The sequence below is a fragment of the Schistocerca cancellata genome, chromosome 3 (assembly GCF_023864275.1).
Source record: "Schistocerca cancellata isolate TAMUIC-IGC-003103 chromosome 3, iqSchCanc2.1, whole genome shotgun sequence".
NCBI classification, from domain to species: domain Eukaryota; kingdom Metazoa; phylum Arthropoda; class Insecta; order Orthoptera; family Acrididae; genus Schistocerca; species Schistocerca cancellata.
In genome coordinates, this window is record NC_064628.1 from 319985352 (window position 1) to 320012506 (window position 27155).

Sequence of the window (27155 nt, forward strand, 5' to 3'; positions counted from 1 at the left end):
CGATATAGCACGGGTTTTCTAGCGTCAGCGTGGCGTCACGTCAAGTCAGCGAATTCAATATCACACGAATCGAGTCGACATGTTTGCTTGTTACGATGACGGAAGCTGAAGAAATGTGTGTGGAACTTCACTGCATCGGCTGCTCGCCCTTCAGCGTCCCTGTGTCTTATCAGACGAAGGTGACTGTGAAATTGGCAGCGAGGCAGAAGTGAACGAACACATGCAAATGGCAACCTTCGACGTCAGCCGAAATAGCTCAGTTGGGAGAGCGTTAGACTGAAGATCTAAAGGTCCCTGGTTCGATCCCGGGTTTCGGCAGGTACTCGTTTTGGTGCGACGCCAATGGAATTACTCTGCATTTGTGATAATGCAACTACCGCTGACAACAAAAATGACTCTCTCCTGTAGCTGTTCTGGTTGTCTATTGCATGCCATAAGAGGAACTTACTAGACAACTAACTCCCTTAGAAGCAAAAGAATTAAAAATATCCTACCGACTGCATTCCTTTTTCTGTGTCAGGTGGTGAAGAACGTCTTCAACGGAACCGTGAAATGAGCGAAAGCGTGGGAAACATTGCATTCGAAATGCTTGTGAATTTTCCAATTGCCCAGTGAGTGTCGACAAAACACGTAAATTCTCTGCTCCAACGTATGAGACGTAACAGCTGGTGCAATTTGTTGTTGCATCGTGTGTCAGCAGTCTTCGATAGTGTGTTACGGGCTTAGCGCGATAAGTTTGTAGACAGCATTTAGGCGACGTTTTATTAGTAACGGCCCCATGCAGCGATTGCACAACAGTAAAGGACATGAGTCAATGTATAGTTGTGCATCGTAGGAGATTTTGCACCCTTGTGTGAGCCCGGATAGCTCAGTCGGTAGAGCATTAGGCTTTTAACCTAAGGGTCCAGGGTTCAAGTCCCTGTTCGGGCGGAAATTTTAATACTTTGGTAACGATTCGTCTGGTAGCGGCGGAAACGCTACGGAAAATAATGCAGCTACGCCGTTTTCTGACACCACAGTGTTTTAAACGGTAGCAGTTGCATGTGTCGGGAGAACACCGCGCTAACGGCAGTCGTGGCCGAGTGGTTAAGGCGTCTGACTCGAAATCAGATTCCCTCTGGGAGCGTAGGTTCGAATCCTACCGGCTGCGTGCGATTTTGCGTAAAGAGGAGCAAACGTTTTCGCACACATGTGACATGCGTGGGCGAATGCGGGTGCAACCAGTGACGCCATTCTCAACAAGACGAAAATTTCCGTTTTAAGAATACTGAGTTTTCGCGACGACCGCTGCTTACTGTGCCTATCGGTTCACCTCGCACTGACGCTGGGACTGCAGAAAGCCGTCGCTGAGATGGTGAGTACACAGATGTGCTCGAAAGTGTTGGACAGAGCTAACATTTCATTTTCTTTTTAAGAATCGCAATTTCAATCATTCGAGTGCGGCAAAAGCAGTAGTGCAGCGTTTTTTTTTTTTTTCTTTTCTTAAGATCTCGCAGCTGCTTGGAGGTATGTCCATCGTTTTAAGACGACAGAAAACTAGCGTCAGCGGTGCGTCAGTGGGAAGTCGCCATTGGAGCCATAAGCCAGCAATTACGACATGCGAAACACTCGCACACCACGCAGCTGTACGATAATGCTCGTGCGTGGGCCCGCGTAGCTGAGTCGGTAGAGCGTTAGGTTTTCAACCGAAGGGTCCTGGGTTCAAGTCCCTGTCTGGGCGAAAATTAGTACACTTTCGTAACGGCTAATGGAAACCCTAGAGCAAAGAGTGAGGCCACGCCGTTTTCTGCCACCAGATTGCTTCTAAAGATGGCGGTTTGACTTGTCGGGAGTCGCTTCCGCCACCGGCAGTCGTGGCCGAGTGGTTAAGGCGTCTGACTTGAAATCAGATTCCCTCTGGGAGCGTAGGTTCGAGTCCTGCCGACTGCGAAAATTTTCTCGCTCTCAAAAGGCGGACGTTGAGCTGCATCCTAGCAGTTGCGTCACTACTAAACACGTGGGTCACCAGCAATGTGCAGTGTTATTTGATCGAGGGCGCAGCGTTACAGTCGCGCCCAGAAGCCGCAGCTCATCTCCTCGTCTCACAGCCGTCCACCAGGTGTTAGTACAAGTGTCGCCTCACTGGGCAGTGCAGATGTGTCCATTTTAGCTTACAGACGATGACATGTAGCAATTTATGAGCTAACGCAAGTCGAATGTTTTACCGTGTGTATCTGCTAGATACTGCCTCTCATATGGTGGAGAGGCTCACTCCTTCTTGTGTCTCGTTCTCTGCACACGAGTTGCCCCTGGCATCGATATAGCACGGGTTTTCTAGCGTCAGCGTGGCGTCACGTCAAGTCAGCGAATTCAATATCACACGAATCGAGTCGACATGTTTGCTTGTTACGATGACGGAAGCTGAAGAAATGTGTGTGGAACTTCACTGCATCGGCTGCTCGCCCTTCAGCGTCCCTGTGTCTTATCAGACGAAGGTGACTGTGAAATTGGCAGCGAGGCAGAAGTGAACGAACACATGCAAATGGCAACCTTCGACGTCAGCCGAAATAGCTCAGTTGGGAGAGCGTTAGACTGAAGATCTAAAGGTCCCTGGTTCGATCCCGGGTTTCGGCAGGTACTCGTTTTGGTGCGACGCCAATGGAATTACTCTGCATTTGTGATAATGCAACTACCGCTGACAACAAAAATGACTCTCTCCTGTAGCTGTTCTGGTTGTCTATTGCATGCCATAAGAGGAACTTACTAGACAACTAACTCCCTTAGAAGCAAAAGAATTAAAAATATCCTACCGACTGCATTCCTTTTTCTGTGTCAGGTGGTGAAGAACGTCTTCAACGGAACCGTGAAATGAGCGAAAGCGTGGGAAACATTGCATTCGAAATGCTTGTGAATTTTCCAATTGCCCAGTGAGTGTCGACAAAACACGTAAATTCTCTGCTCCAACGTATGAGACGTAACAGCTGGTGCAATTTGTTGTTGCATCGTGTGTCAGCAGTCTTCGATAGTGTGTTACGGGCTTAGCGCGATAAGTTTGTAGACAGCATTTAGGCGACGTTTTATTAGTAACGGCCCCATGCAGCGATTGCACAACAGTAAAGGACATGAGTCAATGTATAGTTGTGCATCGTAGGAGATTTTGCACCCTTGTGTGAGCCCGGATAGCTCAGTCGGTAGAGCATTAGGCTTTTAACCTAAGGGTCCAGGGTTCAAGTCCCTGTTCGGGCGGAAATTTTAATACTTTGGTAACGATTCGTCTGGTAGCGGCGGAAACGCTACGGAAAATAATGCAGCTACGCCGTTTTCTGACACCACAGTGTTTTAAACGGTAGCAGTTGCATGTGTCGGGAGAACACCGCGCTAACGGCAGTCGTGGCCGAGTGGTTAAGGCGTCTGACTCGAAATCAGATTCCCTCTGGGAGCGTAGGTTCGAATCCTACCGGCTGCGTGCGATTTTGCGTAAACAGGAGCAAACGTTTTCGCACACATGTGACATGCGTGGGCGAATGCGGGTGCAACCAGTGACGCCATTCTCAACAAGACGAAAATTTCCGTTTTAAGAATACTGAGTTTTCGCGACGACCGCTGCTTACTGTGCCTATCGGTTCACCTCGCACTGACGCTGGGACTGCAGAAAGCCGTCGCTGAGATGGTGAGTACACAGATGTGCTCGAAAGTGTTGGACAGAGCTAACATTTCATTTTCTTTTTAAGAATCGCAATTTCAATCATTCGAGTGCGGCAAAAGCAGTAGTGCAGCGTTTTTTTTTTTTTTTCTTTTCTTAAGATCTCGCAGCTGCTTGGAGGTATGTCCATCGTTTTAAGACGACAGAAAACTAGCGTCAGCGGTGCGTCAGTGGGAAGTCGCCATTGGAGCCATAAGCCAGCAATTACGACATGCGAAACACTCGCACACCACGCAGCTGTACGATAATGCTCGTGCGTGGGCCCGCGTAGCTGAGTCGGTAGAGCGTTAGGTTTTCAACCGAAGGGTCCTGGGTTCAAGTCCCTGTCTGGGCGAAAATTAGTACACTTTCGTAACGGCTAATGGAAACCCTAGAGCAAAGAGTGAGGCCACGCCGTTTTCTGCCACCAGATTGCTTCTAAAGATGGCGGTTTGACTTGTCGGGAGTCGCTTCCGCCACCGGCAGTCGTGGCCGAGTGGTTAAGGCGTCTGACTTGAAATCAGATTCCCTCTGGGAGCGTAGGTTCGAGTCCTGCCGACTGCGAAAATTTTCTCGCTCTCAAAAGGCGGACGTTGAGCTGCATCCTAGCAGTTGCGTCACTACTAAACACGTGGGTCACCAGCAATGTGCAGTGTTATTTGATCGAGGGCGCAGCGTTACAGTCGCGCCCAGAAGCCGCAGCTCATCTCCTCGTCTCACAGCCGTCCACCAGGTGTTAGTACAAGTGTCGCCTCACTGGGCAGTGCAGATGTGTCCATTTTAGCTTACAGACGATGACATGTAGCAATTTATGAGCTAACGCAAGTCGAATGTTTTACCGTGTGTATCTGCTAGATACTGCCTCTCATATGGTGGAGAGGCTCACTCCTTCTTGTGTCTCGTTCTCTGCACACGAGTTGCCCCTGGCATCGATATAGCACGGGTTTTCTAGCGTCAGCGTGGCGTCACGTCAAGTCAGCGAATTCAATATCACACGAATCGAGTCGACATGTTTGCTTGTTACGATGACGGAAGCTGAAGAAATGTGTGTGGAACTTCACTGCATCGGCTGCTCGCCCTTCAGCGTCCCTGTGTCTTATCAGACGAAGGTGACTGTGAAATTGGCAGCGAGGCAGAAGTGAACGAACACATGCAAATGGCAACCTTCGACGTCAGCCGAAATAGCTCAGTTGGGAGAGCGTTAGACTGAAGATCTAAAGGTCCCTGGTTCGATCCCGGGTTTCGGCAGGTACTCGTTTTGGTGCGACGCCAATGGAATTACTCTGCATTTGTGATAATGCAACTACCGCTGACAACAAAAATGACTCTCTCCTGTAGCTGTTCTGGTTGTCTATTGCATGCCATAAGAGGAACTTACTAGACAACTAACTCCCTTAGAAGCAAAAGAATTAAAAATATCCTACCGACTGCATTCCTTTTTCTGTGTCAGGTGGTGAAGAACGTCTTCAACGGAACCGTGAAATGAGCGAAAGCGTGGGAAACATTGCATTCGAAATGCTTGTGAATTTTCCAATTGCCCAGTGAGTGTCGACAAAACACGTAAATTCTCTGCTCCAACGTATGAGACGTAACAGCTGGTGCAATTTGTTGTTGCATCGTGTGTCAGCAGTCTTCGATAGTGTGTTACGGGCTTAGCGCGATAAGTTTGTAGACAGCATTTAGGCGACGTTTTATTAGTAACGGCCCCATGCAGCGATTGCACAACAGTAAAGGACATGAGTCAATGTATAGTTGTGCATCGTAGGAGATTTTGCACCCTTGTGTGAGCCCGGATAGCTCAGTCGGTAGAGCATTAGGCTTTTAACCTAAGGGTCCAGGGTTCAAGTCCCTGTTCGGGCGGAAATTTTAATACTTTGGTAACGATTCGTCTGGTAGCGGCGGAAACGCTACGGAAAATAATGCAGCTACGCCGTTTTCTGACACCACAGTGTTTTAAACGGTAGCAGTTGCATGTGTCGGGAGAACACCGCGCTAACGGCAGTCGTGGCCGAGTGGTTAAGGCGTCTGACTCGAAATCAGATTCCCTCTGGGAGCGTAGGTTCGAATCCTACCGGCTGCGTGCGATTTTGCGTAAACAGGAGCAAACGTTTTCGCACACATGTGACATGCGTGGGCGAATGCGGGTGCAACCAGTGACGCCATTCTCAACAAGACGAAAATTTCCGTTTTAAGAATACTGAGTTTTCGCGACGACCGCTGCTTACTGTGCCTATCGGTTCACCTCGCACTGACGCTGGGACTGCAGAAAGCCGTCGCTGAGATGGTGAGTACACAGATGTGCTCGAAAGTGTTGGACAGAGCTAACATTTCATTTTCTTTTTAAGAATCGCAATTTCAATCATTCGAGTGCGGCAAAAGCAGTAGTGCAGCGTTTTTTTTTTTTTTCTTTTCTTAAGATCTCGCAGCTGCTTGGAGGTATGTCCATCGTTTTAAGACGACAGAAAACTAGCGTCAGCGGTGCGTCAGTGGGAAGTCGCCATTGGAGCCATAAGCCAGCAATTACGACATGCGAAACACTCGCACACCACGCAGCTGTACGATAATGCTCGTGCGTGGGCCCGCGTAGCTGAGTCGGTAGAGCGTTAGGTTTTCAACCGAAGGGTCCTGGGTTCAAGTCCCTGTCTGGGCGAAAATTAGTACACTTTCGTAACGGCTAATGGAAACCCTAGAGCAAAGAGTGAGGCCACGCCGTTTTCTGCCACCAGATTGCTTCTAAAGATGGCGGTTTGACTTGTCGGGAGTCGCTTCCGCCACCGGCAGTCGTGGCCGAGTGGTTAAGGCGTCTGACTTGAAATCAGATTCCCTCTGGGAGCGTAGGTTCGAGTCCTGCCGACTGCGAAAATTTTCTCGCTCTCAAAAGGCGGACGTTGAGCTGCATCCTAGCAGTTGCGTCACTACTAAACACGTGGGTCACCAGCAATGTGCAGTGTTATTTGATCGAGGGCGCAGCGTTACAGTCGCGCCCAGAAGCCGCAGCTCATCTCCTCGTCTCACAGCCGTCCACCAGGTGTTAGTACAAGTGTCGCCTCACTGGGCAGTGCAGATGTGTCCATTTTAGCTTACAGACGATGACATGTAGCAATTTATGAGCTAACGCAAGTCGAATGTTTTACCGTGTGTATCTGCTAGATACTGCCTCTCATATGGTGGAGAGGCTCACTCCTCCTTGTGTCTCGTTCTCTGCACACGAGTTGCCCCTGGCATCGATATAGCACGGGTTTTCTAGCGTCAGCGTGGCGTCACGTCAAGTCAGCGAATTCAATATCACACGAATCGAGTCGACATGTTTGCTTGTTACGATGACGGAAGCTGAAGAAATGTGTGTGGAACTTCACTGCATCGGCTGCTCGCCCTTCAGCGTCCCTGTGTCTTATCAGACGAAGGTGACTGTGAAATTGGCAGCGAGGCAGAAGTGAACGAACACATGCAAATGGCAACCTTCGACGTCAGCCGAAATAGCTCAGTTGGGAGAGCGTTAGACTGAAGATCTAAAGGTCCCTGGTTCGATCCCGGGTTTCGGCAGGTACTCGTTTTGGTGCGACGCCAATGGAATTACTCTGCATTTGTGATAATGCAACTACCGCTGACAACAAAAATGACTCTCTCCTGTAGCTGTTCTGGTTGTCTATTGCATGCCATAAGAGGAACTTACTAGACAACTAACTCCCTTAGAAGCAAAAGAATTAAAAATATCCTACCGACTGCATTCCTTTTTCTGTGTCAGGTGGTGAAGAACGTCTTCAACGGAACCGTGAAATGAGCGAAAGCGTGGGAAACATTGCATTCGAAATGCTTGTGAATTTTCCAATTGCCCAGTGAGTGTCGACAAAACACGTAAATTCTCTGCTCCAACGTATGAGACGTAACAGCTGGTGCAATTTGTTGTTGCATCGTGTGTCAGCAGTCTTCGATAGTGTGTTACGGGCTTAGCGCGATAAGTTTGTAGACAGCATTTAGGCGACGTTTTATTAGTAACGGCCCCATGCAGCGATTGCACAACAGTAAAGGACATGAGTCAATGTATAGTTGTGCATCGTAGGAGATTTTGCACCCTTGTGTGAGCCCGGATAGCTCAGTCGGTAGAGCATTAGGCTTTTAACCTAAGGGTCCAGGGTTCAAGTCTCTGTTCGGGCGGAAATTTTAATACTTTGGTAACGATTCGTCTGGTAGCGGCGGAAACGCTACGGAAAATAATGCAGCTACGCCGTTTTCTGACACCACAGTGTTTTAAACGGTAGCAGTTGCATGTGTCGGGAGAACACCGCGCTAACGGCAGTCGTGGCCGAGTGGTTAAGGCGTCTGACTCGAAATCAGATTCCCTCTGGGAGCGTAGGTTCGAATCCTACCGGCTGCGTGCGATTTTGCGTAAACAGGAGCAAACGTTTTCGCACACATGTGACATGCGTGGGCGAATGCGGGTGCAACCAGTGACGCCATTCTCAACAAGACGAAAATTTCCGTTTTAAGAATACTGAGTTTTCGCGACGACCGCTGCTTACTGTGCCTATCGGTTCACCTCGCACTGACGCTGGGACTGCAGAAAGCCGTCGCTGAGATGGTGAGTACACAGATGTGCTCGAAAGTGTTGGACAGAGCTAACATTTCATTTTCTTTTTAAGAATCGCAATTTCAATCATTCGAGTGCGGCAAAAGCAGTAGTGCAGCGTTTTTTTTTTTTTTTCTTTTCTTAAGATCTCGCAGCTGCTTGGAGGTATGTCCATCGTTTTAAGACGACAGAAAACTAGCGTCAGCGGTGCGTCAGTGGGAAGTCGCCATTGGAGCCATAAGCCAGCAATTACGACATGCGAAACACTCGCACACCACGCAGCTGTACGATAATGCTCGTGCGTGGGCCCGCGTAGCTGAGTCGGTAGAGCGTTAGGTTTTCAACCGAAGGGTCCTGGGTTCAAGTCCCTGTCTGGGCGAAAATTAGTACACTTTCGTAACGGCTAATGGAAACCCTAGAGCAAAGAGTGAGGCCACGCCGTTTTCTGCCACCAGATTGCTTCTAAAGATGGCGGTTTGACTTGTCGGGAGTCGCTTCCGCCACCGGCAGTCGTGGCCGAGTGGTTAAGGCGTCTGACTTGAAATCAGATTCCCTCTGGGAGCGTAGGTTCGAGTCCTGCCGACTGCGAAAATTTTCTCGCTCTCAAAAGGCGGACGTTGAGCTGCATCCTAGCAGTTGCGTCACTACTAAACACGTGGGTCACCAGCAATGTGCAGTGTTATTTGATCGAGGGCGCAGCGTTACAGTCGCGCCCAGAAGCCGCAGCTCATCTCCTCGTCTCACAGCCGTCCACCAGGTGTTAGTACAAGTGTCGCCTCACTGGGCAGTGCAGATGTGTCCATTTTAGCTTACAGACGATGACATGTAGCAATTTATGAGCTAACGCAAGTCGAATGTTTTACCGTGTGTATCTGCTAGATACTGCCTCTCATATGGTGGAGAGGCTCACTCCTTCTTGTGTCTCGTTCTCTGCACACGAGTTGCCCCTGGCATCGATATAGCACGGGTTTTCTAGCGTCAGCGTGGCGTCACGTCAAGTCAGCGAATTCAATATCACACGAATCGAGTCGACATGTTTGCTTGTTACGATGACGGAAGCTGAAGAAATGTGTGTGGAACTTCACTGCATCGGCTGCTCGCCCTTCAGCGTCCCTGTGTCTTATCAGACGAAGGTGACTGTGAAATTGGCAGCGAGGCAGAAGTGAACGAACACATGCAAATGGCAACCTTCGACGTCAGCCGAAATAGCTCAGTTGGGAGAGCGTTAGACTGAAGATCTAAAGGTCCCTGGTTCGATCCCGGGTTTCGGCAGGTACTCGTTTTGGTGCGACGCCAATGGAATTACTCTGCATTTGTGATAATGCAACTACCGCTGACAACAAAAATGACTCTCTCCTGTAGCTGTTCTGGTTGTCTATTGCATGCCATAAGAGGAACTTACTAGACAACTAACTCCCTTAGAAGCAAAAGAATTAAAAATATCCTACCGACTGCATTCCTTTTTCTGTGTCAGGTGGTGAAGAACGTCTTCAACGGAACCGTGAAATGAGCGAAAGCGTGGGAAACATTGCATTCGAAATGCTTGTGAATTTTCCAATTGCCCAGTGAGTGTCGACAAAACACGTAAATTCTCTGCTCCAACGTATGAGACGTAACAGCTGGTGCAATTTGTTGTTGCATCGTGTGTCAGCAGTCTTCGATAGTGTGTTACGGGCTTAGCGCGATAAGTTTGTAGACAGCATTTAGGCGACGTTTTATTAGTAACGGCCCCATGCAGCGATTGCACAACAGTAAAGGACATGAGTCAATGTATAGTTGTGCATCGTAGGAGATTTTGCACCCTTGTGTGAGCCCGGATAGCTCAGTCGGTAGAGCATTAGGCTTTTAACCTAAGGGTCCAGGGTTCAAGTCCCTGTTCGGGCGGAAATTTTAATACTTTGGTAACGATTCGTCTGGTAGCGGCGGAAACGCTACGGAAAATAATGCAGCTACGCCGTTTTCTGACACCACAGTGTTTTAAACGGTAGCAGTTGCATGTGTCGGGAGAACACCGCGCTAACGGCAGTCGTGGCCGAGTGGTTAAGGCGTCTGACTCGAAATCAGATTCCCTCTGGGAGCGTAGGTTCGAATCCTACCGGCTGCGTGCGATTTTGCGTAAACAGGAGCAAACGTTTTCGCACACATGTGACATGCGTGGGCGAATGCGGGTGCAACCAGTGACGCCATTCTCAACAAGACGAAAATTTCCGTTTTAAGAATACTGAGTTTTCGCGACGACCGCTGCTTACTGTGCCTATCGGTTCACCTCGCACTGACGCTGGGACTGCAGAAAGCCGTCGCTGAGATGGTGAGTACACAGATGTGCTCGAAAGTGTTGGACAGAGCTAACATTTCATTTTCTTTTTAAGAATCGCAATTTCAATCATTCGAGTGCGGCAAAAGCAGTAGTGCAGCGTTTTTTTTTTTTTTCTTTTCTTAAGATCTCGCAGCTGCTTGGAGGTATGTCCATCGTTTTAAGACGACAGAAAACTAGCGTCAGCGGTGCGTCAGTGGGAAGTCGCCATTGGAGCCATAAGCCAGCAATTACGACATGCGAAACACTCGCACACCACGCAGCTGTACGATAATGCTCGTGCGTGGGCCCGCGTAGCTGAGTCGGTAGAGCGTTAGGTTTTCAACCGAAGGGTCCTGGGTTCAAGTCCCTGTCTGGGCGAAAATTAGTACACTTTCGTAACGGCTAATGGAAACCCTAGAGCAAAGAGTGAGGCCACGCCGTTTTCTGCCACCAGATTGCTTCTAAAGATGGCGGTTTGACTTGTCGGGAGTCGCTTCCGCCACCGGCAGTCGTGGCCGAGTGGTTAAGGCGTCTGACTTGAAATCAGATTCCCTCTGGGAGCGTAGGTTCGAGTCCTGCCGACTGCGAAAATTTTCTCGCTCTCAAAAGGCGGACGTTGAGCTGCATCCTAGCAGTTGCGTCACTACTAAACACGTGGGTCACCAGCAATGTGCAGTGTTATTTGATCGAGGGCGCAGCGTTACAGTCGCGCCCAGAAGCCGCAGCTCATCTCCTCGTCTCACAGCCGTCCACCAGGTGTTAGTACAAGTGTCGCCTCACTGGGCAGTGCAGATGTGTCCATTTTAGCTTACAGACGATGACATGTAGCAATTTATGAGCTAACGCAAGTCGAATGTTTTACCGTGTGTATCTGCTAGATACTGCCTCTCATATGGTGGAGAGGCTCACTCCTCCTTGTGTCTCGTTCTCTGCACACGAGTTGCCCCTGGCATCGATATAGCACGGGTTTTCTAGCGTCAGCGTGGCGTCACGTCAAGTCAGCGAATTCAATATCACACGAATCGAGTCGACATGTTTGCTTGTTACGATGACGGAAGCTGAAGAAATGTGTGTGGAACTTCACTGCATCGGCTGCTCGCCCTTCAGCGTCCCTGTGTCTTATCAGACGAAGGTGACTGTGAAATTGGCAGCGAGGCAGAAGTGAACGAACACATGCAAATGGCAACCTTCGACGTCAGCCGAAATAGCTCAGTTGGGAGAGCGTTAGACTGAAGATCTAAAGGTCCCTGGTTCGATCCCGGGTTTCGGCAGGTACTCGTTTTGGTGCGACGCCAATGGAATTACTCTGCATTTGTGATAATGCAACTACCGCTGACAACAAAAATGACTCTCTCCTGTAGCTGTTCTGGTTGTCTATTGCATGCCATAAGAGGAACTTACTAGACAACTAACTCCCTTAGAAGCAAAAGAATTAAAAATATCCTACCGACTGCATTCCTTTTTCTGTGTCAGGTGGTGAAGAACGTCTTCAACGGAACCGTGAAATGAGCGAAAGCGTGGGAAACATTGCATTCGAAATGCTTGTGAATTTTCCAATTGCCCAGTGAGTGTCGACAAAACACGTAAATTCTCTGCTCCAACGTATGAGACGTAACAGCTGGTGCAATTTGTTGTTGCATCGTGTGTCAGCAGTCTTCGATAGTGTGTTACGGGCTTAGCGCGATAAGTTTGTAGACAGCATTTAGGCGACGTTTTATTAGTAACGGCCCCATGCAGCGATTGCACAACAGTAAAGGACATGAGTCAATGTATAGTTGTGCATCGTAGGAGATTTTGCACCCTTGTGTGAGCCCGGATAGCTCAGTCGGTAGAGCATTAGGCTTTTAACCTAAGGGTCCAGGGTTCAAGTCTCTGTTCGGGCGGAAATTTTAATACTTTGGTAACGATTCGTCTGGTAGCGGCGGAAACGCTACGGAAAATAATGCAGCTACGCCGTTTTCTGACACCACAGTGTTTTAAACGGTAGCAGTTGCATGTGTCGGGAGGACACCGCGCTAACGGCAGTCGTGGCCGAGTGGTTAAGGCGTCTGACTCGAAATCAGATTCCCTCTGGGAGCGTAGGTTCGAATCCTACCGGCTGCGTGCGATTTTGCGTAAACAGGAGCAAACGTTTTCGCACACATGTGACATGCGTGGGCGAATGCGGGTGCAACCAGTGACGCCATTCTCAACAAGACGAAAATTTCCGTTTTAAGAATACAGAGTTTTCGCGACGACCGCTGCTTACTGTGCCTATCGGTTCACCTCGCACTGACGCTGGGACTGCAGAAAGCCGTCGCTGAGATGGTGAGTACACAGATGTGCTCGAAAGTGTTGGACAGAGCTAACATTTCATTTTCTTTTTAAGAATCGCAATTTCAATCATTCGAGTGCGGCAAAAGCAGTAGTGCAGCGTTTTTTTTTTTTTCTTTTCTTAAGATCTCGCAGCTGCTTGGAGGTATGTCCATCGTTTTAAGACGACAGAAAACTAGCGTCAGCGGTGCGTCAGTGGGAAGTCGGTGAAGTCGCCATTGGAGCCATAAGCCAGCAATTACGACATGCGAAACACTCGCACACCACGCAGCTGTACGATAATGCTCGTGCGTGGGCCCGCGTAGCTGAGTCGGTAGAGCGTTAGGTTTTCAACCGAAGGGTCCTGGGTTCAAGTCCCTGTCTGGGCGAAAATTAGTACACTTTCGTAACGGCTAATGGAAACCCTAGAGCAAAGAGTGAGGCCACGCCGTTTTCTGCCACCAGATTGCTTCTAAAGATGGCGGTTTGACTTGTCGGGAGTCGCTTCCGCCACCGGCAGTCGTGGCCGAGTGGTTAAGGCGTCTGACTTGAAATCAGATTCCCTCTGGGAGCGTAGGTTCGAGTCCTGCCGACTGCGAAAATTATCTCGCTCTCAAAAGGCGGACGTTGAGCTGCATCCTAGCAGTTGCGTCACTACTAAACACGTGGGTCACCAGCAATGTGCAGTGTTATTTGATCGAGGGCGCAGCGTTACAGTCGCGCCCAGAAGCCGCAGCTCATCTCCCCGTCTCACAGCCGTCCACCAGGTGTTAGTACAAGTGTCGCCTCACTGGGCAGTGCAGATGTGTCCATTTTAGCTTACAGACGATGACATGTAGCAATTTATGAGCTAACGCAAGTCGAATGTTTTACCGTGTGTATCTGCTAGATACTGCCTCTCATATGGTGGAGAGGCTCACTCCTTCTTGTGTCTCGTTCTCTGCACACGAGTTGCCCCTGGCATCGATATAGCACGGGTTTTCTAGCGTCAGCGTGGCGTCACGTCAAGTCAGCGAATTCAATATCACACGAATCGAGTCGACATGTTTGCTTGTTACGATGACGGAAGCTGAAGAAATGTGTGTGGAACTTCACTGCATCGGCTGCTCGCCCTTCAGCGTCCCTGTGTCTTATCAGACGAAGGTGACTGTGAAATTGGCAGCGAGGCAGAAGTGAACGAACACATGCAAATGGCAACCTTCGACGTCAGCCGAAATAGCTCAGTTGGGAGAGCGTTAGACTGAAGATCTAAAGGTCCCTGGTTCGATCCCGGGTTTCGGCAGGTACTCGTTTTGGTGCGACGCCAATGGAATTACTCTGCATTTGTGATAATGCAACTACCGCTGACAACAAAAATGACTCTCTCCTGTAGCTGTTCTGGTTGTCTATTGCATGCCATAAGAGGAACTTACTAGACAACTAACTCCCTTAGAAGCAAAAGAATTAAAAATATCCTACCGACTGCATTCCTTTTTCTGTGTCAGGTGGTGAAGAACGTCTTCAACGGAACCGTGAAATGAGCGAAAGCGTGGGAAACATTGCATTCGAAATGCTTGTGAATTTTCCAATTGCCCAGTGAGTGTCGACAAAACACGTAAATTCTCTGCTCCAACGTATGAGACGTAACAGCTGGTGCAATTTGTTGTTGCATCGTGTGTCAGCAGTCTTCGATAGTGTGTTACGGGCTTAGCGCGATAAGTTTGTAGACAGCATTTAGGCGACGTTTTATTAGTAACGGCCCCATGCAGCGATTGCACAACAGTAAAGGACATGAGTCAATGTATAGTTGTGCATCGTAGGAGATTTTGCACCCTTGTGTGAGCCCGGATAGCTCAGTCGGTAGAGCATTAGGCTTTTAACCTAAGGGTCCAGGGTTCAAGTCCCTGTTCGGGCGGAAATTTTAATACTTTGGTAACGATTCGTCTGGTAGCGGCGGAAACGCTACGGAAAATAATGCAGCTACGCCGTTTTCTGACACCACAGTGTTTTAAACGGTAGCAGTTGCATGTGTCGGGAGAACACCGCGCTAACGACAGTCGTGGCCGAGTGGTTAAGGCGTCTGACTCGAAATCAGATTCCCTCTGGGAGCGTAGGTTCGAATCCTACCGGCTGCGTGCGATTTTGCGTAAACAGGAGCAAACGTTTTCGCACACATGTGACATGCGTGGGCGAATGCGGGTGCAACCAGTGACGCCATTCTCAACAAGACGAAAATTTCCGTTTTAAGAATACTGAGTTTTCGCGACGACCGCTGCTTACTGTGCCTATCGGTTCACCTCGCACTGACGCTGGGACTGCAGAAAGCCGTCGCTGAGATGGTGAGTACACAGATGTGCTCGAAAGTGTTGGACAGAGCTAACATTTCATTTTCTTTTTAAGAATCGCAATTTCAATCATTCGAGTGCGGCAAAAGCAGTAGTGCAGCGTTTTTTTTTTTTTCTTTTCTTAAGATCTCGCAGCTGCTTGGAGGTATGTCCATCGTTTTAAGACGACAGAAAACTAGCGTCAGCGGTGCGTCAGTGGGAAGTCGCCATTGGAGCCATAAGCCAGCAATTACGACATGCGAAACACTCGCACACCACGCAGCTGTACGATAATGCTCGTGCGTGGGCCCGCGTAGCTGAGTCGGTAGAGCGTTAGGTTTTCAACCGAAGGGTCCTGGGTTCAAGTCCCTGTCTGGGCGAAAATTAGTACACTTTCGTAACGGCTAATGGAAACCCTAGAGCAAAGAGTGAGGCCACGCCGTTTTCTGCCACCAGATTGCTTCTAAAGATGGCGGTTTGACTTGTCGGGAGTCGCTTCCGCCACCGGCAGTCGTGGCCGAGTGGTTAAGGCGTCTGACTTGAAATCAGATTCCCTCTGGGAGCGTAGGTTCGAGTCCTGCCGACTGCGAAAATTATCTCGCTCTCAAAAGGCGGACGTTGAGCTGCATCCTAGCAGTTGCGTCACTACTAAACACGTGGGTCACCAGCAATGTGCAGTGTTATTTGATCGAGGGCGCAGCGTTACAGTCGCGCCCAGAAGCCGCAGCTCATCTCCCCGTCTCACAGCCGTCCACCAGGTGTTAGTACAAGTGTCGCCTCACTGGGCAGTGCAGATGTGTCCATTTTAGCTTACAGACGATGACATGTAGCAATTTATGAGCTAACGCAAGTCGAATGTTTTACCGTGTGTATCTGCTAGATACTGCCTCTCATATGGTGGAGAGGCTCACTCCTTCTTGTGTCTCGTTCTCTGCACACGAGTTGCCCCTGGCATCGATATAGCACGGGTTTTCTAGCGTCAGCGTGGCGTCACGTCAAGTCAGCGAATTCAATATCACACGAATCGAGTCGACATGTTTGCTTGTTACGATGACGGAAGCTGAAGAAATGTGTGTGGAACTTCACTGCATCGGCTGCTCGCCCTTCAGCGTCCCTGTGTCTTATCAGACGAAGGTGACTGTGAAATTGGCAGCGAGGCAGAAGTGAACGAACACATGCAAATGGCAACCTTCGACGTCAGCCGAAATAGCTCAGTTGGGAGAGCGTTAGACTGAAGATCTAAAGGTCCCTGGTTCGATCCCGGGTTTCGGCAGGTACTCGTTTTGGTGCGACGCCAATGGAATTACTCTGCATTTGTGATAATGCAACTACCGCTGACAACAAAAATGACTCTCTCCTGTAGCTGTTCTGGTTGTCTATTGCATGCCATAAGAGGAACTTACTAGACAACTAACTCCCTTAGAAGCAAAAGAATTAAAAATATCCTACCGACTGCATTCCTTTTTCTGTGTCAGGTGGTGAAGAACGTCTTCAACGGAACCGTGAAATGAGCGAAAGCGTGGGAAACATTGCATTCGAAATGCTTGTGAATTTTCCAATTGCCCAGTGAGTGTCGACAAAACACGTAAATTCTCTGCTCCAACGTATGAGACGTAACAGCTGGTGCAATTTGTTGTTGCATCGTGTGTCAGCAGTCTTCGATAGTGTGTTACGGGCTTAGCGCGATAAGTTTGTAGACAGCATTTAGGCGACGTTTTATTAGTAACGGCCCCATGCAGCGATTGCACAACAGTAAAGGACATGAGTCAATGTATAGTTGTGCATCGTAGGAGATTTTGCACCCTTGTGTGAGCCCGGATAGCTCAGTCGGTAGAGCATTAGGCTTTTAACCTAAGGGTCCAGGGTTCAAGTCCCTGTTCGGGCGGAAATTTTAATACTTTGGTAACGATTCGTCTGGTAGCGGCGGAAACGCTACGGAAAATAATGCAGCTACGCCGTTTTCTGACACCACAGTGTTTTAAACGGTAGCAGTTGCATGTGTCGGGAGAACACCGCGCTAACGACAGTCGTGGCCGAGTGGTTAAGGCGTCTGACTCGAAATCAGATTCCCTCTGGGAGCGTAGGTTCGAATCCTACCGGCTGCGTGCGATTTTGCGTAAACAGGAGCAAACGTTTTCGCACACATGTGACATGCGTGGGCGAATGCGGGTGCAACCAGTGACGCCATTCTCAACAAGACGAAAATTTCCGTTTTAAGAATACTGAGTTTTCGCGACGACCGCTGCTTACTGTGCCTATCGGTTCACCTCGCACTGACGCTGGGACTGCAGAAAGCCGTCGCTGAGATGGTGAGTACACAGATGTGCTCGAAAGTGTTGGACAGAGCTAACATTTCATTTTCTTTTTAAGAATCGCAATTTCAATCATTCGAGTGCGGCAAAAGCAGTAGTGCAGCGTTTTTTTTTTTTTCTTTTCTTAAGATCTCGCAGCTGCTTGGAGGTATGTCCATCGTTTTAAGACGACAGAAAACTAGCGTCAGCGGTGCGTCAGTGGGAAGTCGCCATTGGAGCCATAAGCCAGCAATTACGACATGCGAAACACTCGCACACCACGCAGCTGTACGATAATGCTCGTGCGTGGGCCCGCGTAGCTGAGTCGGTAGAGCGTTAGGTTTTCAACCGAAGGGTCCTGGGTTCAAGTCCCTGTCTGGGCGAAAATTAGTACACTTTCGTAACGGCTAATGGAAACCCTAGAGCAAAGAGTGAGGCCACGCCGTTTTCTGCCACCAGATTGCTTCTAAAGATGGCGGTTTGACTTGTCGGGAGTCGCTTCCGCCACCGGCAGTCGTGGCCGAGTGGTTAAGGCGTCTGACTTGAAATCAGATTCCCTCTGGGAGCGTAGGTTCGAGTCCTGCCGACTGCGAAAATTTTCTCGCTCTCAAAAGGCGGACGTTGAGCTGCATCCTAGCAGTTGCGTCACTACTAAACACGTGGGTCACCAGCAATGTGCAGTGTTATTTGATCGAGGGCGCAGCGTTACAGTCGCGCCCAGAAGCCGCAGCTCATCTCCTCGTCTCACAGCCGTCCACCAGGTGTTAGTACAAGTGTCGCCTCACTGGGCAGTGCAGATGTGTCCATTTTAGCTTACAGACGATGACATGTAGCAATTTATGAGCTAACGCAAGTCGAATGTTTTACCGTGTGTATCTGCTAGATACTGCCTCTCATATGGTGGAGAGGCTCACTCCTTCTTGTGTCTCGTTCTCTGCACACGAGTTGCCCCTGGCATCGATATAGCACGGGTTTTCTAGCGTCAGCGTGGCGTCACGTCAAGTCAGCGAATTCAATATCACACGAATCGAGTCGACATGTTTGCTTGTTACGATGACGGAAGCTGAAGAAATGTGTGTGGAACTTCACTGCATCGGCTGCTCGCCCTTCAGCGTCCCTGTGTCTTATCAGACGAAGGTGACTGTGAAATTGGCAGCGAGGCAGAAGTGAACGAACACATGCAAATGGCAACCTTCGACGTCAGCCGAAATAGCTCAGTTGGGAGAGCGTTAGACTGAAGATCTAAAGGTCCCTGGTTCGATCCCGGGTTTCGGCAGGTACTCGTTTTGGTGCGACGCCAATGGAATTACTCTGCATTTGTGATAATGCAACTACCGCTGACAACAAAAATGACTCTCTCCTGTAGCTGTTCTGGTTGTCTATTGCATGCCATAAGAGGAACTTACTAGACAACTAACTCCCTTAGAAGCAAAAGAATTAAAAATATCCTACCGACTGCATTCCTTTTTCTGTGTCAGGTGGTGAAGAACGTCTTCAACGGAACCGTGAAATGAGCGAAAGCGTGGGAAACATTGCATTCGAAATGCTTGTGAATTTTCCAATTGCCCAGTGAGTGTCGACAAAACACGTAAATTCTCTGCTCCAACGTATGAGACGTAACAGCTGGTGCAATTTGTTGTTGCATCGTGTGTCAGCAGTCTTCGATAGTGTGTTACGGGCTTAGCGCGATAAGTTTGTAGACAGCATTTAGGCGACGTTTTATTAGTAACGGCCCCATGCAGCGATTGCACAACAGTAAAGGACATGAGTCAATGTATAGTTGTGCATCGTAGGAGATTTTGCACCCTTGTGTGAGCCCGGATAGCTCAGTCGGTAGAGCATTAGGCTTTTAACCTAAGGGTCCAGGGTTCAAGTCCCTGTTCGGGCGGAAATTTTAATACTTTGGTAACGATTCGTCTGGTAGCGGCGGAAACGCTACGGAAAATAATGCAGCTACGCCGTTTTCTGACACCACAGTGTTTTAAACGGTAGCAGTTGCATGTGTCGGGAGAACACCGCGCTAACGGCAGTCGTGGCCGAGTGGTTAAGGCGTCTGACTCGAAATCAGATTCCCTCTGGGAGCGTAGGTTCGAATCCTACCGGCTGCGTGCGATTTTGCGTAAAGAGGAGCAAACGTTTTCGCACACATGTGACATGCGTGGGCGAATGCGGGTGCAACCAGTGACGCCATTCTCAACAAGACGAAAATTTCCGTTTTAAGAATACTGAGTTTTCGCGACGACCGCTGCTTACTGTGCCTATCGGTTCACCTCGCACTGACGCTGGGACTGCAGAAAGCCGTCGCTGAGATGGTGAGTACACAGATGTGCTCGAAAGTGTTGGACAGAGCTAACATTTCATTTTCTTTTTAAGAATCGCAATTTCAATCATTCGAGTGCGGCAAAAGCAGTAGTGCAGCGTTTTTTTTTTTTTTTCTTTTCTTAAGATCTCGCAGCTGCTTGGAGGTATGTCCATCGTTTTAAGACGACAGAAAACTAGCGTCAGCGGTGCGTCAGTGGGAAGTCGCCATTGGAGCCATAAGCCAGCAATTACGACATGCGAAACACTCGCACACCACGCAGCTGTACGATAATGCTCGTGCGTGGGCCCGCGTAGCTGAGTCGGTAGAGCGTTAGGTTTTCAACCGAAGGGTCCTGGGTTCAAGTCCCTGTCTGGGCGAAAATTAGTACACTTTCGTAACGGCTAATGGAAACCCTAGAGCAAAGAGTGAGGCCACGCCGTTTTCTGCCACCAGATTGCTTCTAAAGATGGCGGTTTGACTTGTCGGGAGTCGCTTCCGCCACCGGCAGTCGTGGCCGAGTGGTTAAGGCGTCTGACTTGAAATCAGATTCCCTCTGGGAGCGTAGGTTCGAGTCCTGCCGACTGCGAAAATTTTCTCGCTCTCAAAAGGCGGACGTTGAGCTGCATCCTAGCAGTTGCGTCACTACTAAACACGTGGGTCACCAGCAATGTGCAGTGTTATTTGATCGAGGGCGCAGCGTTACAGTCGCGCCCAGAAGCCGCAGCTCATCTCCTCGTCTCACAGCCGTCCACCAGGTGTTAGTACAAGTGTCGCCTCACTGGGCAGTGCAGATGTGTCCATTTTAGCTTACAGACGATGACATGTAGCAATTTATGAGCTAACGCAAGTCGAATGTTTTACCGTGTGTATCTGCTAGATACTGCCTCTCATATGGTGGAGAGGCTCACTCCTTCTTGTGTCTCGTTCTCTGCACACGAGTTGCCCCTGGCATCGATATAGCACGGGTTTTCTAGCGTCAGCGTGGCGTCACGTCAAGTCAGCGAATTCAATATCACACGAATCGAGTCGACATGTTTGCTTGTTACGATGACGGAAGCTGAAGAAATGTGTGTGGAACTTCACTGCATCGGCTGCTCGCCCTTCAGCGTCCCTGTGTCTTATCAGACGAAGGTGACTGTGAAATTGGCAGCGAGGCAGAAGTGAACGAACACATGCAAATGGCAACCTTCGACGTCAGCCGAAATAGCTCAGTTGGGAGAGCGTTAGACTGAAGATCTAAAGGTCCCTGGTTCGATCCCGGGTTTCGGCAGGTACTCGTTTTGGTGCGACGCCAATGGAATTACTCTGCATTTGTGATAATGCAACTACCGCTGACAACAAAAATGACTCTCTCCTGTAGCTGTTCTGGTTGTCTATTGCATGCCATAAGAGGAACTTACTAGACAACTAACTCCCTTAGAAGCAAAAGAATTAAAAATATCCTACCGACTGCATTCCTTTTTCTGTGTCAGGTGGTGAAGAACGTCTTCAACGGAACCGTGAAATGAGCGAAAGCGTGGGAAACATTGCATTCGAAATGCTTGTGAATTTTCCAATTGCCCAGTGAGTGTCGACAAAACACGTAAATTCTCTGCTCCAACGTATGAGACGTAACAGCTGGTGCAATTTGTTGTTGCATCGTGTGTCAGCAGTCTTCGATAGTGTGTTACGGGCTTAGCGCGATAAGTTTGTAGACAGCATTTAGGCGACGTTTTATTAGTGACGGCCCCATGCAGCGATTGCACAACAGTAAAGGACATGAGTCAATGTATAGTTGTGCATCGTAGGAGATTTTGCACCCTTGTGTGAGCCCGGATAGCTCAGTCGGTAGAGCATTAGGCTTTTAACCTAAGGGTCCAGGGTTCAAGTCCCTGTTCGGGCGGAAATTTTAATACTTTGGTAACGATTCGTCTGGTAGCGGCGGAAACGCTACGGAAAATAATGCAGCTACGCCGTTTTCTGACACCACAGTGTTTTAAACGGTAGCAGTTGCATGTGTCGGGAGAACACCGCGCTAACGGCAGTCGTGGCCGAGTGGTTAAGGCGTCTGACTCGAAATCAGATTCCCTCTGGGAGCGTAGGTTCGAATCCTACCGGCTGCGTGCGATTTTGCGTAAACAGGAGCAAACGTTTTCGCACACATGTGACATGCGTGGGCGAATGCGGGTGCAACCAGTGACGCCATTCTCAACAAGACGAAAATTTCCGTTTTAAGAATACTGAGTTTTCGCGACGACCGCTGCTTACTGTGCCTATCGGTTCACCTCGCACTGACGCTGGGACTGCAGAAAGCCGTCGCTGAGATGGTGAGTACACAGATGTGCTCGAAAGTGTTGGACAGAGCTAACATTTCATTTTCTTTTTAAGAATCGCAATTTCAATCATTCGAGTGCGGCAAAAGCAGTAGTGCAGCGTTTTTTTTTTTTTCTTTTCTTAAGATCTCGCAGCTGCTTGGAGGTATGTCCATCGTTTTAAGACGACAGAAAACTAGCGTCAGCGGTGCGTCAGTGGGAAGTCGCCATTGGAGCCATAAGCCAGCAATTACGACATGCGAAACACTCGCACACCACGCAGCTGTACGATAATGCTCGTGCGTGGGCCCGCGTAGCTGAGTCGGTAGAGCGTTAGGTTTTCAACCGAAGGGTCCTGGGTTCAAGTCCCTGTCTGGGCGAAAATTAGTACACTTTCGTAACGGCTAATGGAAACCCTAGAGCAAAGAGTGAGGCCACGCCGTTTTCTGCCACCAGATTGCTTCTAAAGATGGCGGTTTGACTTGTCGGGAGTCGCTTCCGCCACCGGCAGTCGTGGCCGAGTGGTTAAGGCGTCTGACTTGAAATCAGATTCCCTCTGGGAGCGTAGGTTCGAGTCCTGCCGACTGCGAAAATTTTCTCGCTCTCAAAAGGCGGACGTTGAGCTGCATCCTAGCAGTTGCGTCACTACTAAACACGTGGGTCACCAGCAATGTGCAGTGTTATTTGATCGAGGGCGCAGCGTTACAGTCGCGCCCAGAAGCCGCAGCTCATCTCCTCGTCTCACAGCCGTCCACCAGGTGTTAGTACAAGTGTCGCCTCACTGGGCAGTGCAGATGTGTCCATTTTAGCTTACAGACGATGACATGTAGCAATTTATGAGCTAACGCAAGTCGAATGTTTTACCGTGTGTATCTGCTAGATACTGCCTCTCATATGGTGGAGAGGCTCACTCCTCCTTGTGTCTCGTTCTCTGCACACGAGTTGCCCCTGGCATCGATATAGCACGGGTTTTCTAGCGTCAGCGTGGCGTCACGTCAAGTCAGCGAATTCAATATCACACGAATCGAGTCGACATGTTTGCTTGTTACGATGACGGAAGCTGAAGAAATGTGTGTGGAACTTCACTGCATCGGCTGCTCGCCCTTCAGCGTCCCTGTGTCTTATCAGACGAAGGTGACTGTGAAATTGGCAGCGAGGCAGAAGTGAACGAACACATGCAAATGGCAACCTTCGACGTCAGCCGAAATAGTTCAGTTGGGAGAGCGTTAGACTGAAGATCTAAAGGTCCCTGGTTCGATCCCGGGTTTCGGCAGGTACTCGTTTTGGTGCGACGCCAATGGAATTACTCTGCATTTGTGATAATGCAACTACCACTGACAACAAAAATGACTCTCTCCTGTAGCTGTTCTGGTTGTCTATTGCATGCCATAAGAGGAACTTACTAGACAACTAACTCCCTTAGAAGCAAAAGAATTAAAAATATCCTACCGACTGCATTCCTTTTTCTGTGTCAGGTGGTGAAGAACGTCTTCAACGGAACCGTGAAATGAGCGAAAGCGTGGGAAACATTGCATTCGAAATGCTTGTGAATTTTCCAATTGCCCAGTGAGTGTCGACAAAACACGTAAATTCTCTGCTCCAACGTATGAGACGTAACAGCTGGTGCAATTTGTTGTTGCATCGTGTGTCAGCAGTCTTCGATAGTGTGTTACGGGCTTAGCGCGATAAGTTTGTAGACAGCATTTAGGCGACGTTTTATTAGTAACGGCCCCATGCAGCGATTGCACAACAGTAAAGGACATGAGTCAATGTATAGTTGTGCATCGTAGGAGATTTTGCACCCTTGTGTGAGCCCGGATAGCTCAGTCGGGCAGTCGGCTTTCAGCCGTGATACCGTGCGGACGGGCTCGGCGCGCCGGGCAGTGCTCCGCAGGTGTTGTTGTTTACCCGCTAGCGCGCGGTCGCGTCGTTGTATTGCCGTATAGTACCTGTACCGACCCGACATGGCGTTCTCATATCGAAAAGCTACAATCAAACTAACGTTCAACGCATCGTACACGAGACCGAAGGCCCATGAAATTGAACGGTTTCTACGAGACATCATGCACATACAACCACAAGAACTGATAGGAATTCATCTGTCTATTGTAACCAGCACAGTGTACCTCAAACTGATTGACGAAGCGGCGTGCGACAGATTACTCCAACGATCTGCAAACGGCTTTCGCTTCTGTCACGCAGACGGTAACGTGAGCGTGGTAGGAGTTGACCATGCTGGTCTGGGGGTGCGTACCGTGCGCATCTTTGAACTACCGTTCGAAGTTCCTGCCAACCTAGTCGTTGATGCGCTGCGGCCATACGGCACAGTTCTGAGCCACACAGAGGAGAAATGGAACACATTCGAAACGTACCCTGTCCTTAACGGGGTACGACAAGTGCGCATAGAACTTAAGAAGCACGTTCCATCGTATGTTTTCGTTGGTGGCTGCCGCGCAATTGTTATATATGATGGACAACCGAGGACCTGCTCGGGCTGCGGCCAGGAAGGCCATGTTAGAACTGAGTGTCTGCAGCGCCGCCTCGTTCAGGTGCCCCGCAATGAACTTCCCCAACGATCCACTATGACCTCTCTCCCGCTAACATACGTGGAGGCGGCACGCCATGATGTGATGGATGATCAAAACCTGCTACCTCCTCAAGCCGCTGCCAGCTCCGTTGGAGAGTCAGCGCCGTCGACGACGCCGCAGCCCAACGGTGCAGAGGTTCCTACAGCCTCTGCCCACCGCAACGTCGTGGACACCCAGCCACCGTCACTGTCGGAATCTGACACAGGTGTTCCTAGCGACCGAGACTGTGTCGAGCCCCGCCCTTTAGTGGATGTCGAATCTCGGACCCGAAAGCAAAGATCACCCAAGCGACACAAGAAGAGGCGATTGTCAGCTGAAGAACAGGACAGGGATGTGAAGCCGGCGGAAGACATCGACTTCGTTGACTCGTCCACAATTGCAACGGCCTCCAGTGGCATCATTCACCAGAAGGTGCCTGAAGACAAGGAACACTCTCCTAAATCTGGTGGCCCAGAAAACGAGGCGCATTGCGTCGACTCCTGTGAAACCGACCAGCCCCCAATGACATCACAATCGTCTCTTGGTGATTGGGCAGACGATATGGAGGCAGATGATGCACAGCAAACATTGATATCTCCGCCAGAGCCCATGGCTGACATTGAGCCCGGAGGGCTCTGCCAGTCAGGGACTCATACGGTACAGTAATGCACAGCATGCAGATGGATGGCTGTGTGGTGTGTGAGATCACTGTGGGCTTGCACCGGCACACTGCCTCCGCCACTTGATATGTCTCAGTCATACCGTGTGGGAACAGTCAATGTAAATGGTGTCCACTCCACTGTCAAGACCCGCATGTTACACGACATGATCAGAGCGGCAGACTTGGACATTGCCCTTCTCCAGGAGGTCCGTCCCGAGCTGCGTTTAGACCTATATGGCTACACCACCTACAGCCTACCCTTAGGTGATGGTGCAGGAGGAACGGCCATCCTTCTCCGAGATGGCATAGACGCGACAGACGCGACGTACTTGCCGAACGGGCGAGGCATCGCACTCACACTTGGCGCAGTCCGCCTCATTAACGTCTACGCTCCCTCCGGTAATTCGCACCGTGGTGACAGGCATGTCTTCTATTCGGAGGAGATAGCCCCACTATTGCAAGGAAATATGGACCATTACATAGTGGGCGGCGATTTTAACAGTGTTCTGCGGCCCGAGGACCAGATACCGCATTACGTCCCATGCCCGGCTCTACAAGCATTGATACGTGACCTCGCGCTCCACGACACATGGCTCTTACATCACGGGACCCAGAGTGGATATACGCACTTTACCAGCCATTCTGCCAGTCGTCTGGATCGGATATACGTCTCGCGTGCCCTCCGCACAGCAACCCGTGATGCAGAACTCTGGCCGACGGCCTTCACGGACCATCTCGCGTACATCTGCACTGTCACCTTACCCCGACAACTCACAAGACGCAGCAGGGGCCCGTGGACGCTGAACGTCTCCCTCCTTCGCGAGGAAGCGTGTCAGCGAGCAGTCACTGACACGTGGCGTCGATGTATCAGGCGCCTGCCCATGTATGCTTCCACGTTGCTGTGGTGGCTGGGATGTGTCAAACCTGCACTCCGAAAGACCTTGATGGCCTACGGGCGTGACAGATCGAACTGGCAAAGGGCAACATCGGAATTTTACTATACAGCGTTACGTGAGCTGGCGACGCAACCGCCGTCTCCCGAGCGTCAGATGTCAGTACAACGCATCAAAGCTCGTCTCCTTCGCATCAGGACCGAGCAGCTCGAAGGTGTCCGCATCCGTGCGCGAGTGCAAGACTGTATCCCCAACGAAACAGCGTCAGTGTATCACATTGTGCGCGAGAGGCGCCACCGCAAACGTCAGCTCATTACGGCGGTAAACACGGAGGAGGGCGGCCGCGCAGTGACACAAACGGACATCGCGCACACGTTCGCCAGACACTATGGGACCTTGTACATGGAAGATCCGCGAAATGTACGTGATTATGACGAGCTGTTGCACGATTTTCCCGCCCCTCGGGACGTGGCACCCGATGATAGTCTGCTGTTGCCCATTACACCCGACGAGCTGACATCGGCCTTGGCACGTGGAGCACCGAACAAGTCGCCTGGACCGGACGGTTTACCCCTGGAATTCTACCGCACTTTTTACCACCTTATGGGTGACAAGTGGCTCCAAATGTTTCAAGACCTGATCCGTCCTGATTTCACTGTCCCCACAGAATTCACAGAAGGCATCTTGATCCCAGTACCGAAACCGAATGGTGGTTGTAGGTGGCAGGACTTTCGCCCACTCACACTCCTCAACAACGACTACAAGATCTTCGCCCGTATCCTCCGCGCGCGTCTCCACACCGCTATCGGGAAAGCCATCCACACCGATCAAACATGTTTAGGTGGTGTCAGCAACATTCATACGGCGTTAGGAGCATACCGCGACGTAATTGCTTTGACGGCGGCCTGCAAAATACGAGGCGCCCTTGTCGCCGTAGATTTTGACCACGCATTCGACCGCGTCGACCACGGCTTCTTACGCGCAGTTTTGCAACGCATGGGCCTCTCTCCGGAGTCTGCACAGGTGGTCCT

The 27155-nt window shown here is 50.0% G+C and overlaps 1 protein-coding gene and 41 non-coding genes across 42 annotated transcripts in view; all 42 read left to right on the forward strand.

The window, feature by feature from the left end:
- The first annotated feature begins 245 nt into the window (after nt 1–245).
- On the forward strand, nt 246–318 carry Trnaf-gaa (transfer RNA phenylalanine (anticodon GAA)). Its single transcript has one exon. It is a non-coding gene; the product is annotated as a tRNA-Phe (tRNA).
- Nucleotides 319–857: 539 nt separating this feature from the next.
- On the forward strand, nt 858–930 carry Trnak-uuu (transfer RNA lysine (anticodon UUU)). Its single transcript has one exon. It is a non-coding gene; the product is annotated as a tRNA-Lys (tRNA).
- Nucleotides 931–1068: 138 nt separating this feature from the next.
- On the forward strand, nt 1069–1150 carry Trnas-cga (transfer RNA serine (anticodon CGA)). Its single transcript has one exon. It is a non-coding gene; the product is annotated as a tRNA-Ser (tRNA).
- A 697-nt stretch (nt 1151–1847) lies between these two features.
- Nucleotides 1848–1929, forward strand: Trnas-uga (transfer RNA serine (anticodon UGA)). Its single transcript has one exon. It is a non-coding gene; the product is annotated as a tRNA-Ser (tRNA).
- A 611-nt stretch (nt 1930–2540) lies between these two features.
- Nucleotides 2541–2613, forward strand: Trnaf-gaa (transfer RNA phenylalanine (anticodon GAA)). Its single transcript has one exon. It is a non-coding gene; the product is annotated as a tRNA-Phe (tRNA).
- Nucleotides 2614–3152: 539 nt separating this feature from the next.
- On the forward strand, nt 3153–3225 carry Trnak-uuu (transfer RNA lysine (anticodon UUU)). The gene has a single exon. It is a non-coding gene; the product is annotated as a tRNA-Lys (tRNA).
- Nucleotides 3226–3363: 138 nt separating this feature from the next.
- Trnas-cga (transfer RNA serine (anticodon CGA)) lies at nt 3364–3445 on the forward strand. Its single transcript has one exon. It is a non-coding gene; the product is annotated as a tRNA-Ser (tRNA).
- Nucleotides 3446–4143: 698 nt separating this feature from the next.
- Nucleotides 4144–4225, forward strand: Trnas-uga (transfer RNA serine (anticodon UGA)). The gene has a single exon. It is a non-coding gene; the product is annotated as a tRNA-Ser (tRNA).
- A 611-nt stretch (nt 4226–4836) lies between these two features.
- Trnaf-gaa (transfer RNA phenylalanine (anticodon GAA)) lies at nt 4837–4909 on the forward strand. Its single transcript has one exon. It is a non-coding gene; the product is annotated as a tRNA-Phe (tRNA).
- Nucleotides 4910–5448: 539 nt separating this feature from the next.
- Trnak-uuu (transfer RNA lysine (anticodon UUU)) lies at nt 5449–5521 on the forward strand. Its single transcript has one exon. It is a non-coding gene; the product is annotated as a tRNA-Lys (tRNA).
- A 138-nt stretch (nt 5522–5659) lies between these two features.
- On the forward strand, nt 5660–5741 carry Trnas-cga (transfer RNA serine (anticodon CGA)). Its single transcript has one exon. It is a non-coding gene; the product is annotated as a tRNA-Ser (tRNA).
- A 697-nt stretch (nt 5742–6438) lies between these two features.
- On the forward strand, nt 6439–6520 carry Trnas-uga (transfer RNA serine (anticodon UGA)). The gene has a single exon. It is a non-coding gene; the product is annotated as a tRNA-Ser (tRNA).
- A 611-nt stretch (nt 6521–7131) lies between these two features.
- On the forward strand, nt 7132–7204 carry Trnaf-gaa (transfer RNA phenylalanine (anticodon GAA)). Its single transcript has one exon. It is a non-coding gene; the product is annotated as a tRNA-Phe (tRNA).
- A 539-nt stretch (nt 7205–7743) lies between these two features.
- Trnak-uuu (transfer RNA lysine (anticodon UUU)) lies at nt 7744–7816 on the forward strand. The gene has a single exon. It is a non-coding gene; the product is annotated as a tRNA-Lys (tRNA).
- A 138-nt stretch (nt 7817–7954) lies between these two features.
- On the forward strand, nt 7955–8036 carry Trnas-cga (transfer RNA serine (anticodon CGA)). Its single transcript has one exon. It is a non-coding gene; the product is annotated as a tRNA-Ser (tRNA).
- Nucleotides 8037–8734: 698 nt separating this feature from the next.
- Trnas-uga (transfer RNA serine (anticodon UGA)) lies at nt 8735–8816 on the forward strand. Its single transcript has one exon. It is a non-coding gene; the product is annotated as a tRNA-Ser (tRNA).
- Nucleotides 8817–9427: 611 nt separating this feature from the next.
- Nucleotides 9428–9500, forward strand: Trnaf-gaa (transfer RNA phenylalanine (anticodon GAA)). Its single transcript has one exon. It is a non-coding gene; the product is annotated as a tRNA-Phe (tRNA).
- Nucleotides 9501–10039: 539 nt separating this feature from the next.
- Trnak-uuu (transfer RNA lysine (anticodon UUU)) lies at nt 10040–10112 on the forward strand. Its single transcript has one exon. It is a non-coding gene; the product is annotated as a tRNA-Lys (tRNA).
- A 138-nt stretch (nt 10113–10250) lies between these two features.
- Nucleotides 10251–10332, forward strand: Trnas-cga (transfer RNA serine (anticodon CGA)). The gene has a single exon. It is a non-coding gene; the product is annotated as a tRNA-Ser (tRNA).
- Nucleotides 10333–11029: 697 nt separating this feature from the next.
- On the forward strand, nt 11030–11111 carry Trnas-uga (transfer RNA serine (anticodon UGA)). The gene has a single exon. It is a non-coding gene; the product is annotated as a tRNA-Ser (tRNA).
- Nucleotides 11112–11722: 611 nt separating this feature from the next.
- On the forward strand, nt 11723–11795 carry Trnaf-gaa (transfer RNA phenylalanine (anticodon GAA)). The gene has a single exon. It is a non-coding gene; the product is annotated as a tRNA-Phe (tRNA).
- Nucleotides 11796–12334: 539 nt separating this feature from the next.
- On the forward strand, nt 12335–12407 carry Trnak-uuu (transfer RNA lysine (anticodon UUU)). Its single transcript has one exon. It is a non-coding gene; the product is annotated as a tRNA-Lys (tRNA).
- Nucleotides 12408–12545: 138 nt separating this feature from the next.
- Trnas-cga (transfer RNA serine (anticodon CGA)) lies at nt 12546–12627 on the forward strand. The gene has a single exon. It is a non-coding gene; the product is annotated as a tRNA-Ser (tRNA).
- A 705-nt stretch (nt 12628–13332) lies between these two features.
- Trnas-uga (transfer RNA serine (anticodon UGA)) lies at nt 13333–13414 on the forward strand. The gene has a single exon. It is a non-coding gene; the product is annotated as a tRNA-Ser (tRNA).
- A 611-nt stretch (nt 13415–14025) lies between these two features.
- Nucleotides 14026–14098, forward strand: Trnaf-gaa (transfer RNA phenylalanine (anticodon GAA)). The gene has a single exon. It is a non-coding gene; the product is annotated as a tRNA-Phe (tRNA).
- Nucleotides 14099–14637: 539 nt separating this feature from the next.
- Trnak-uuu (transfer RNA lysine (anticodon UUU)) lies at nt 14638–14710 on the forward strand. Its single transcript has one exon. It is a non-coding gene; the product is annotated as a tRNA-Lys (tRNA).
- Nucleotides 14711–14848: 138 nt separating this feature from the next.
- Trnas-cga (transfer RNA serine (anticodon CGA)) lies at nt 14849–14930 on the forward strand. Its single transcript has one exon. It is a non-coding gene; the product is annotated as a tRNA-Ser (tRNA).
- A 696-nt stretch (nt 14931–15626) lies between these two features.
- Nucleotides 15627–15708, forward strand: Trnas-uga (transfer RNA serine (anticodon UGA)). Its single transcript has one exon. It is a non-coding gene; the product is annotated as a tRNA-Ser (tRNA).
- Nucleotides 15709–16319: 611 nt separating this feature from the next.
- On the forward strand, nt 16320–16392 carry Trnaf-gaa (transfer RNA phenylalanine (anticodon GAA)). The gene has a single exon. It is a non-coding gene; the product is annotated as a tRNA-Phe (tRNA).
- Nucleotides 16393–16931: 539 nt separating this feature from the next.
- Trnak-uuu (transfer RNA lysine (anticodon UUU)) lies at nt 16932–17004 on the forward strand. Its single transcript has one exon. It is a non-coding gene; the product is annotated as a tRNA-Lys (tRNA).
- A 138-nt stretch (nt 17005–17142) lies between these two features.
- Trnas-cga (transfer RNA serine (anticodon CGA)) lies at nt 17143–17224 on the forward strand. The gene has a single exon. It is a non-coding gene; the product is annotated as a tRNA-Ser (tRNA).
- Nucleotides 17225–17920: 696 nt separating this feature from the next.
- Trnas-uga (transfer RNA serine (anticodon UGA)) lies at nt 17921–18002 on the forward strand. The gene has a single exon. It is a non-coding gene; the product is annotated as a tRNA-Ser (tRNA).
- A 611-nt stretch (nt 18003–18613) lies between these two features.
- On the forward strand, nt 18614–18686 carry Trnaf-gaa (transfer RNA phenylalanine (anticodon GAA)). The gene has a single exon. It is a non-coding gene; the product is annotated as a tRNA-Phe (tRNA).
- Nucleotides 18687–19225: 539 nt separating this feature from the next.
- Nucleotides 19226–19298, forward strand: Trnak-uuu (transfer RNA lysine (anticodon UUU)). Its single transcript has one exon. It is a non-coding gene; the product is annotated as a tRNA-Lys (tRNA).
- A 138-nt stretch (nt 19299–19436) lies between these two features.
- Trnas-cga (transfer RNA serine (anticodon CGA)) lies at nt 19437–19518 on the forward strand. Its single transcript has one exon. It is a non-coding gene; the product is annotated as a tRNA-Ser (tRNA).
- Nucleotides 19519–20216: 698 nt separating this feature from the next.
- On the forward strand, nt 20217–20298 carry Trnas-uga (transfer RNA serine (anticodon UGA)). The gene has a single exon. It is a non-coding gene; the product is annotated as a tRNA-Ser (tRNA).
- A 611-nt stretch (nt 20299–20909) lies between these two features.
- Trnaf-gaa (transfer RNA phenylalanine (anticodon GAA)) lies at nt 20910–20982 on the forward strand. Its single transcript has one exon. It is a non-coding gene; the product is annotated as a tRNA-Phe (tRNA).
- A 539-nt stretch (nt 20983–21521) lies between these two features.
- On the forward strand, nt 21522–21594 carry Trnak-uuu (transfer RNA lysine (anticodon UUU)). The gene has a single exon. It is a non-coding gene; the product is annotated as a tRNA-Lys (tRNA).
- Nucleotides 21595–21732: 138 nt separating this feature from the next.
- On the forward strand, nt 21733–21814 carry Trnas-cga (transfer RNA serine (anticodon CGA)). Its single transcript has one exon. It is a non-coding gene; the product is annotated as a tRNA-Ser (tRNA).
- A 696-nt stretch (nt 21815–22510) lies between these two features.
- Nucleotides 22511–22592, forward strand: Trnas-uga (transfer RNA serine (anticodon UGA)). The gene has a single exon. It is a non-coding gene; the product is annotated as a tRNA-Ser (tRNA).
- Nucleotides 22593–23203: 611 nt separating this feature from the next.
- Nucleotides 23204–23276, forward strand: Trnaf-gaa (transfer RNA phenylalanine (anticodon GAA)). The gene has a single exon. It is a non-coding gene; the product is annotated as a tRNA-Phe (tRNA).
- Nucleotides 23277–24585: 1309 nt separating this feature from the next.
- LOC126176288 (uncharacterized) overlaps nt 24586–27155 on the forward strand; it is a 109751-nt gene continuing 107181 nt past the window's right edge. The window contains exon 1 of the mRNA XM_049923438.1: nt 24586–25211. Coding sequence (XP_049779395.1) covers nt 24586–25211 — 626 coding nt within the window. The remainder of the gene's footprint in view (nt 25212–27155) is intronic.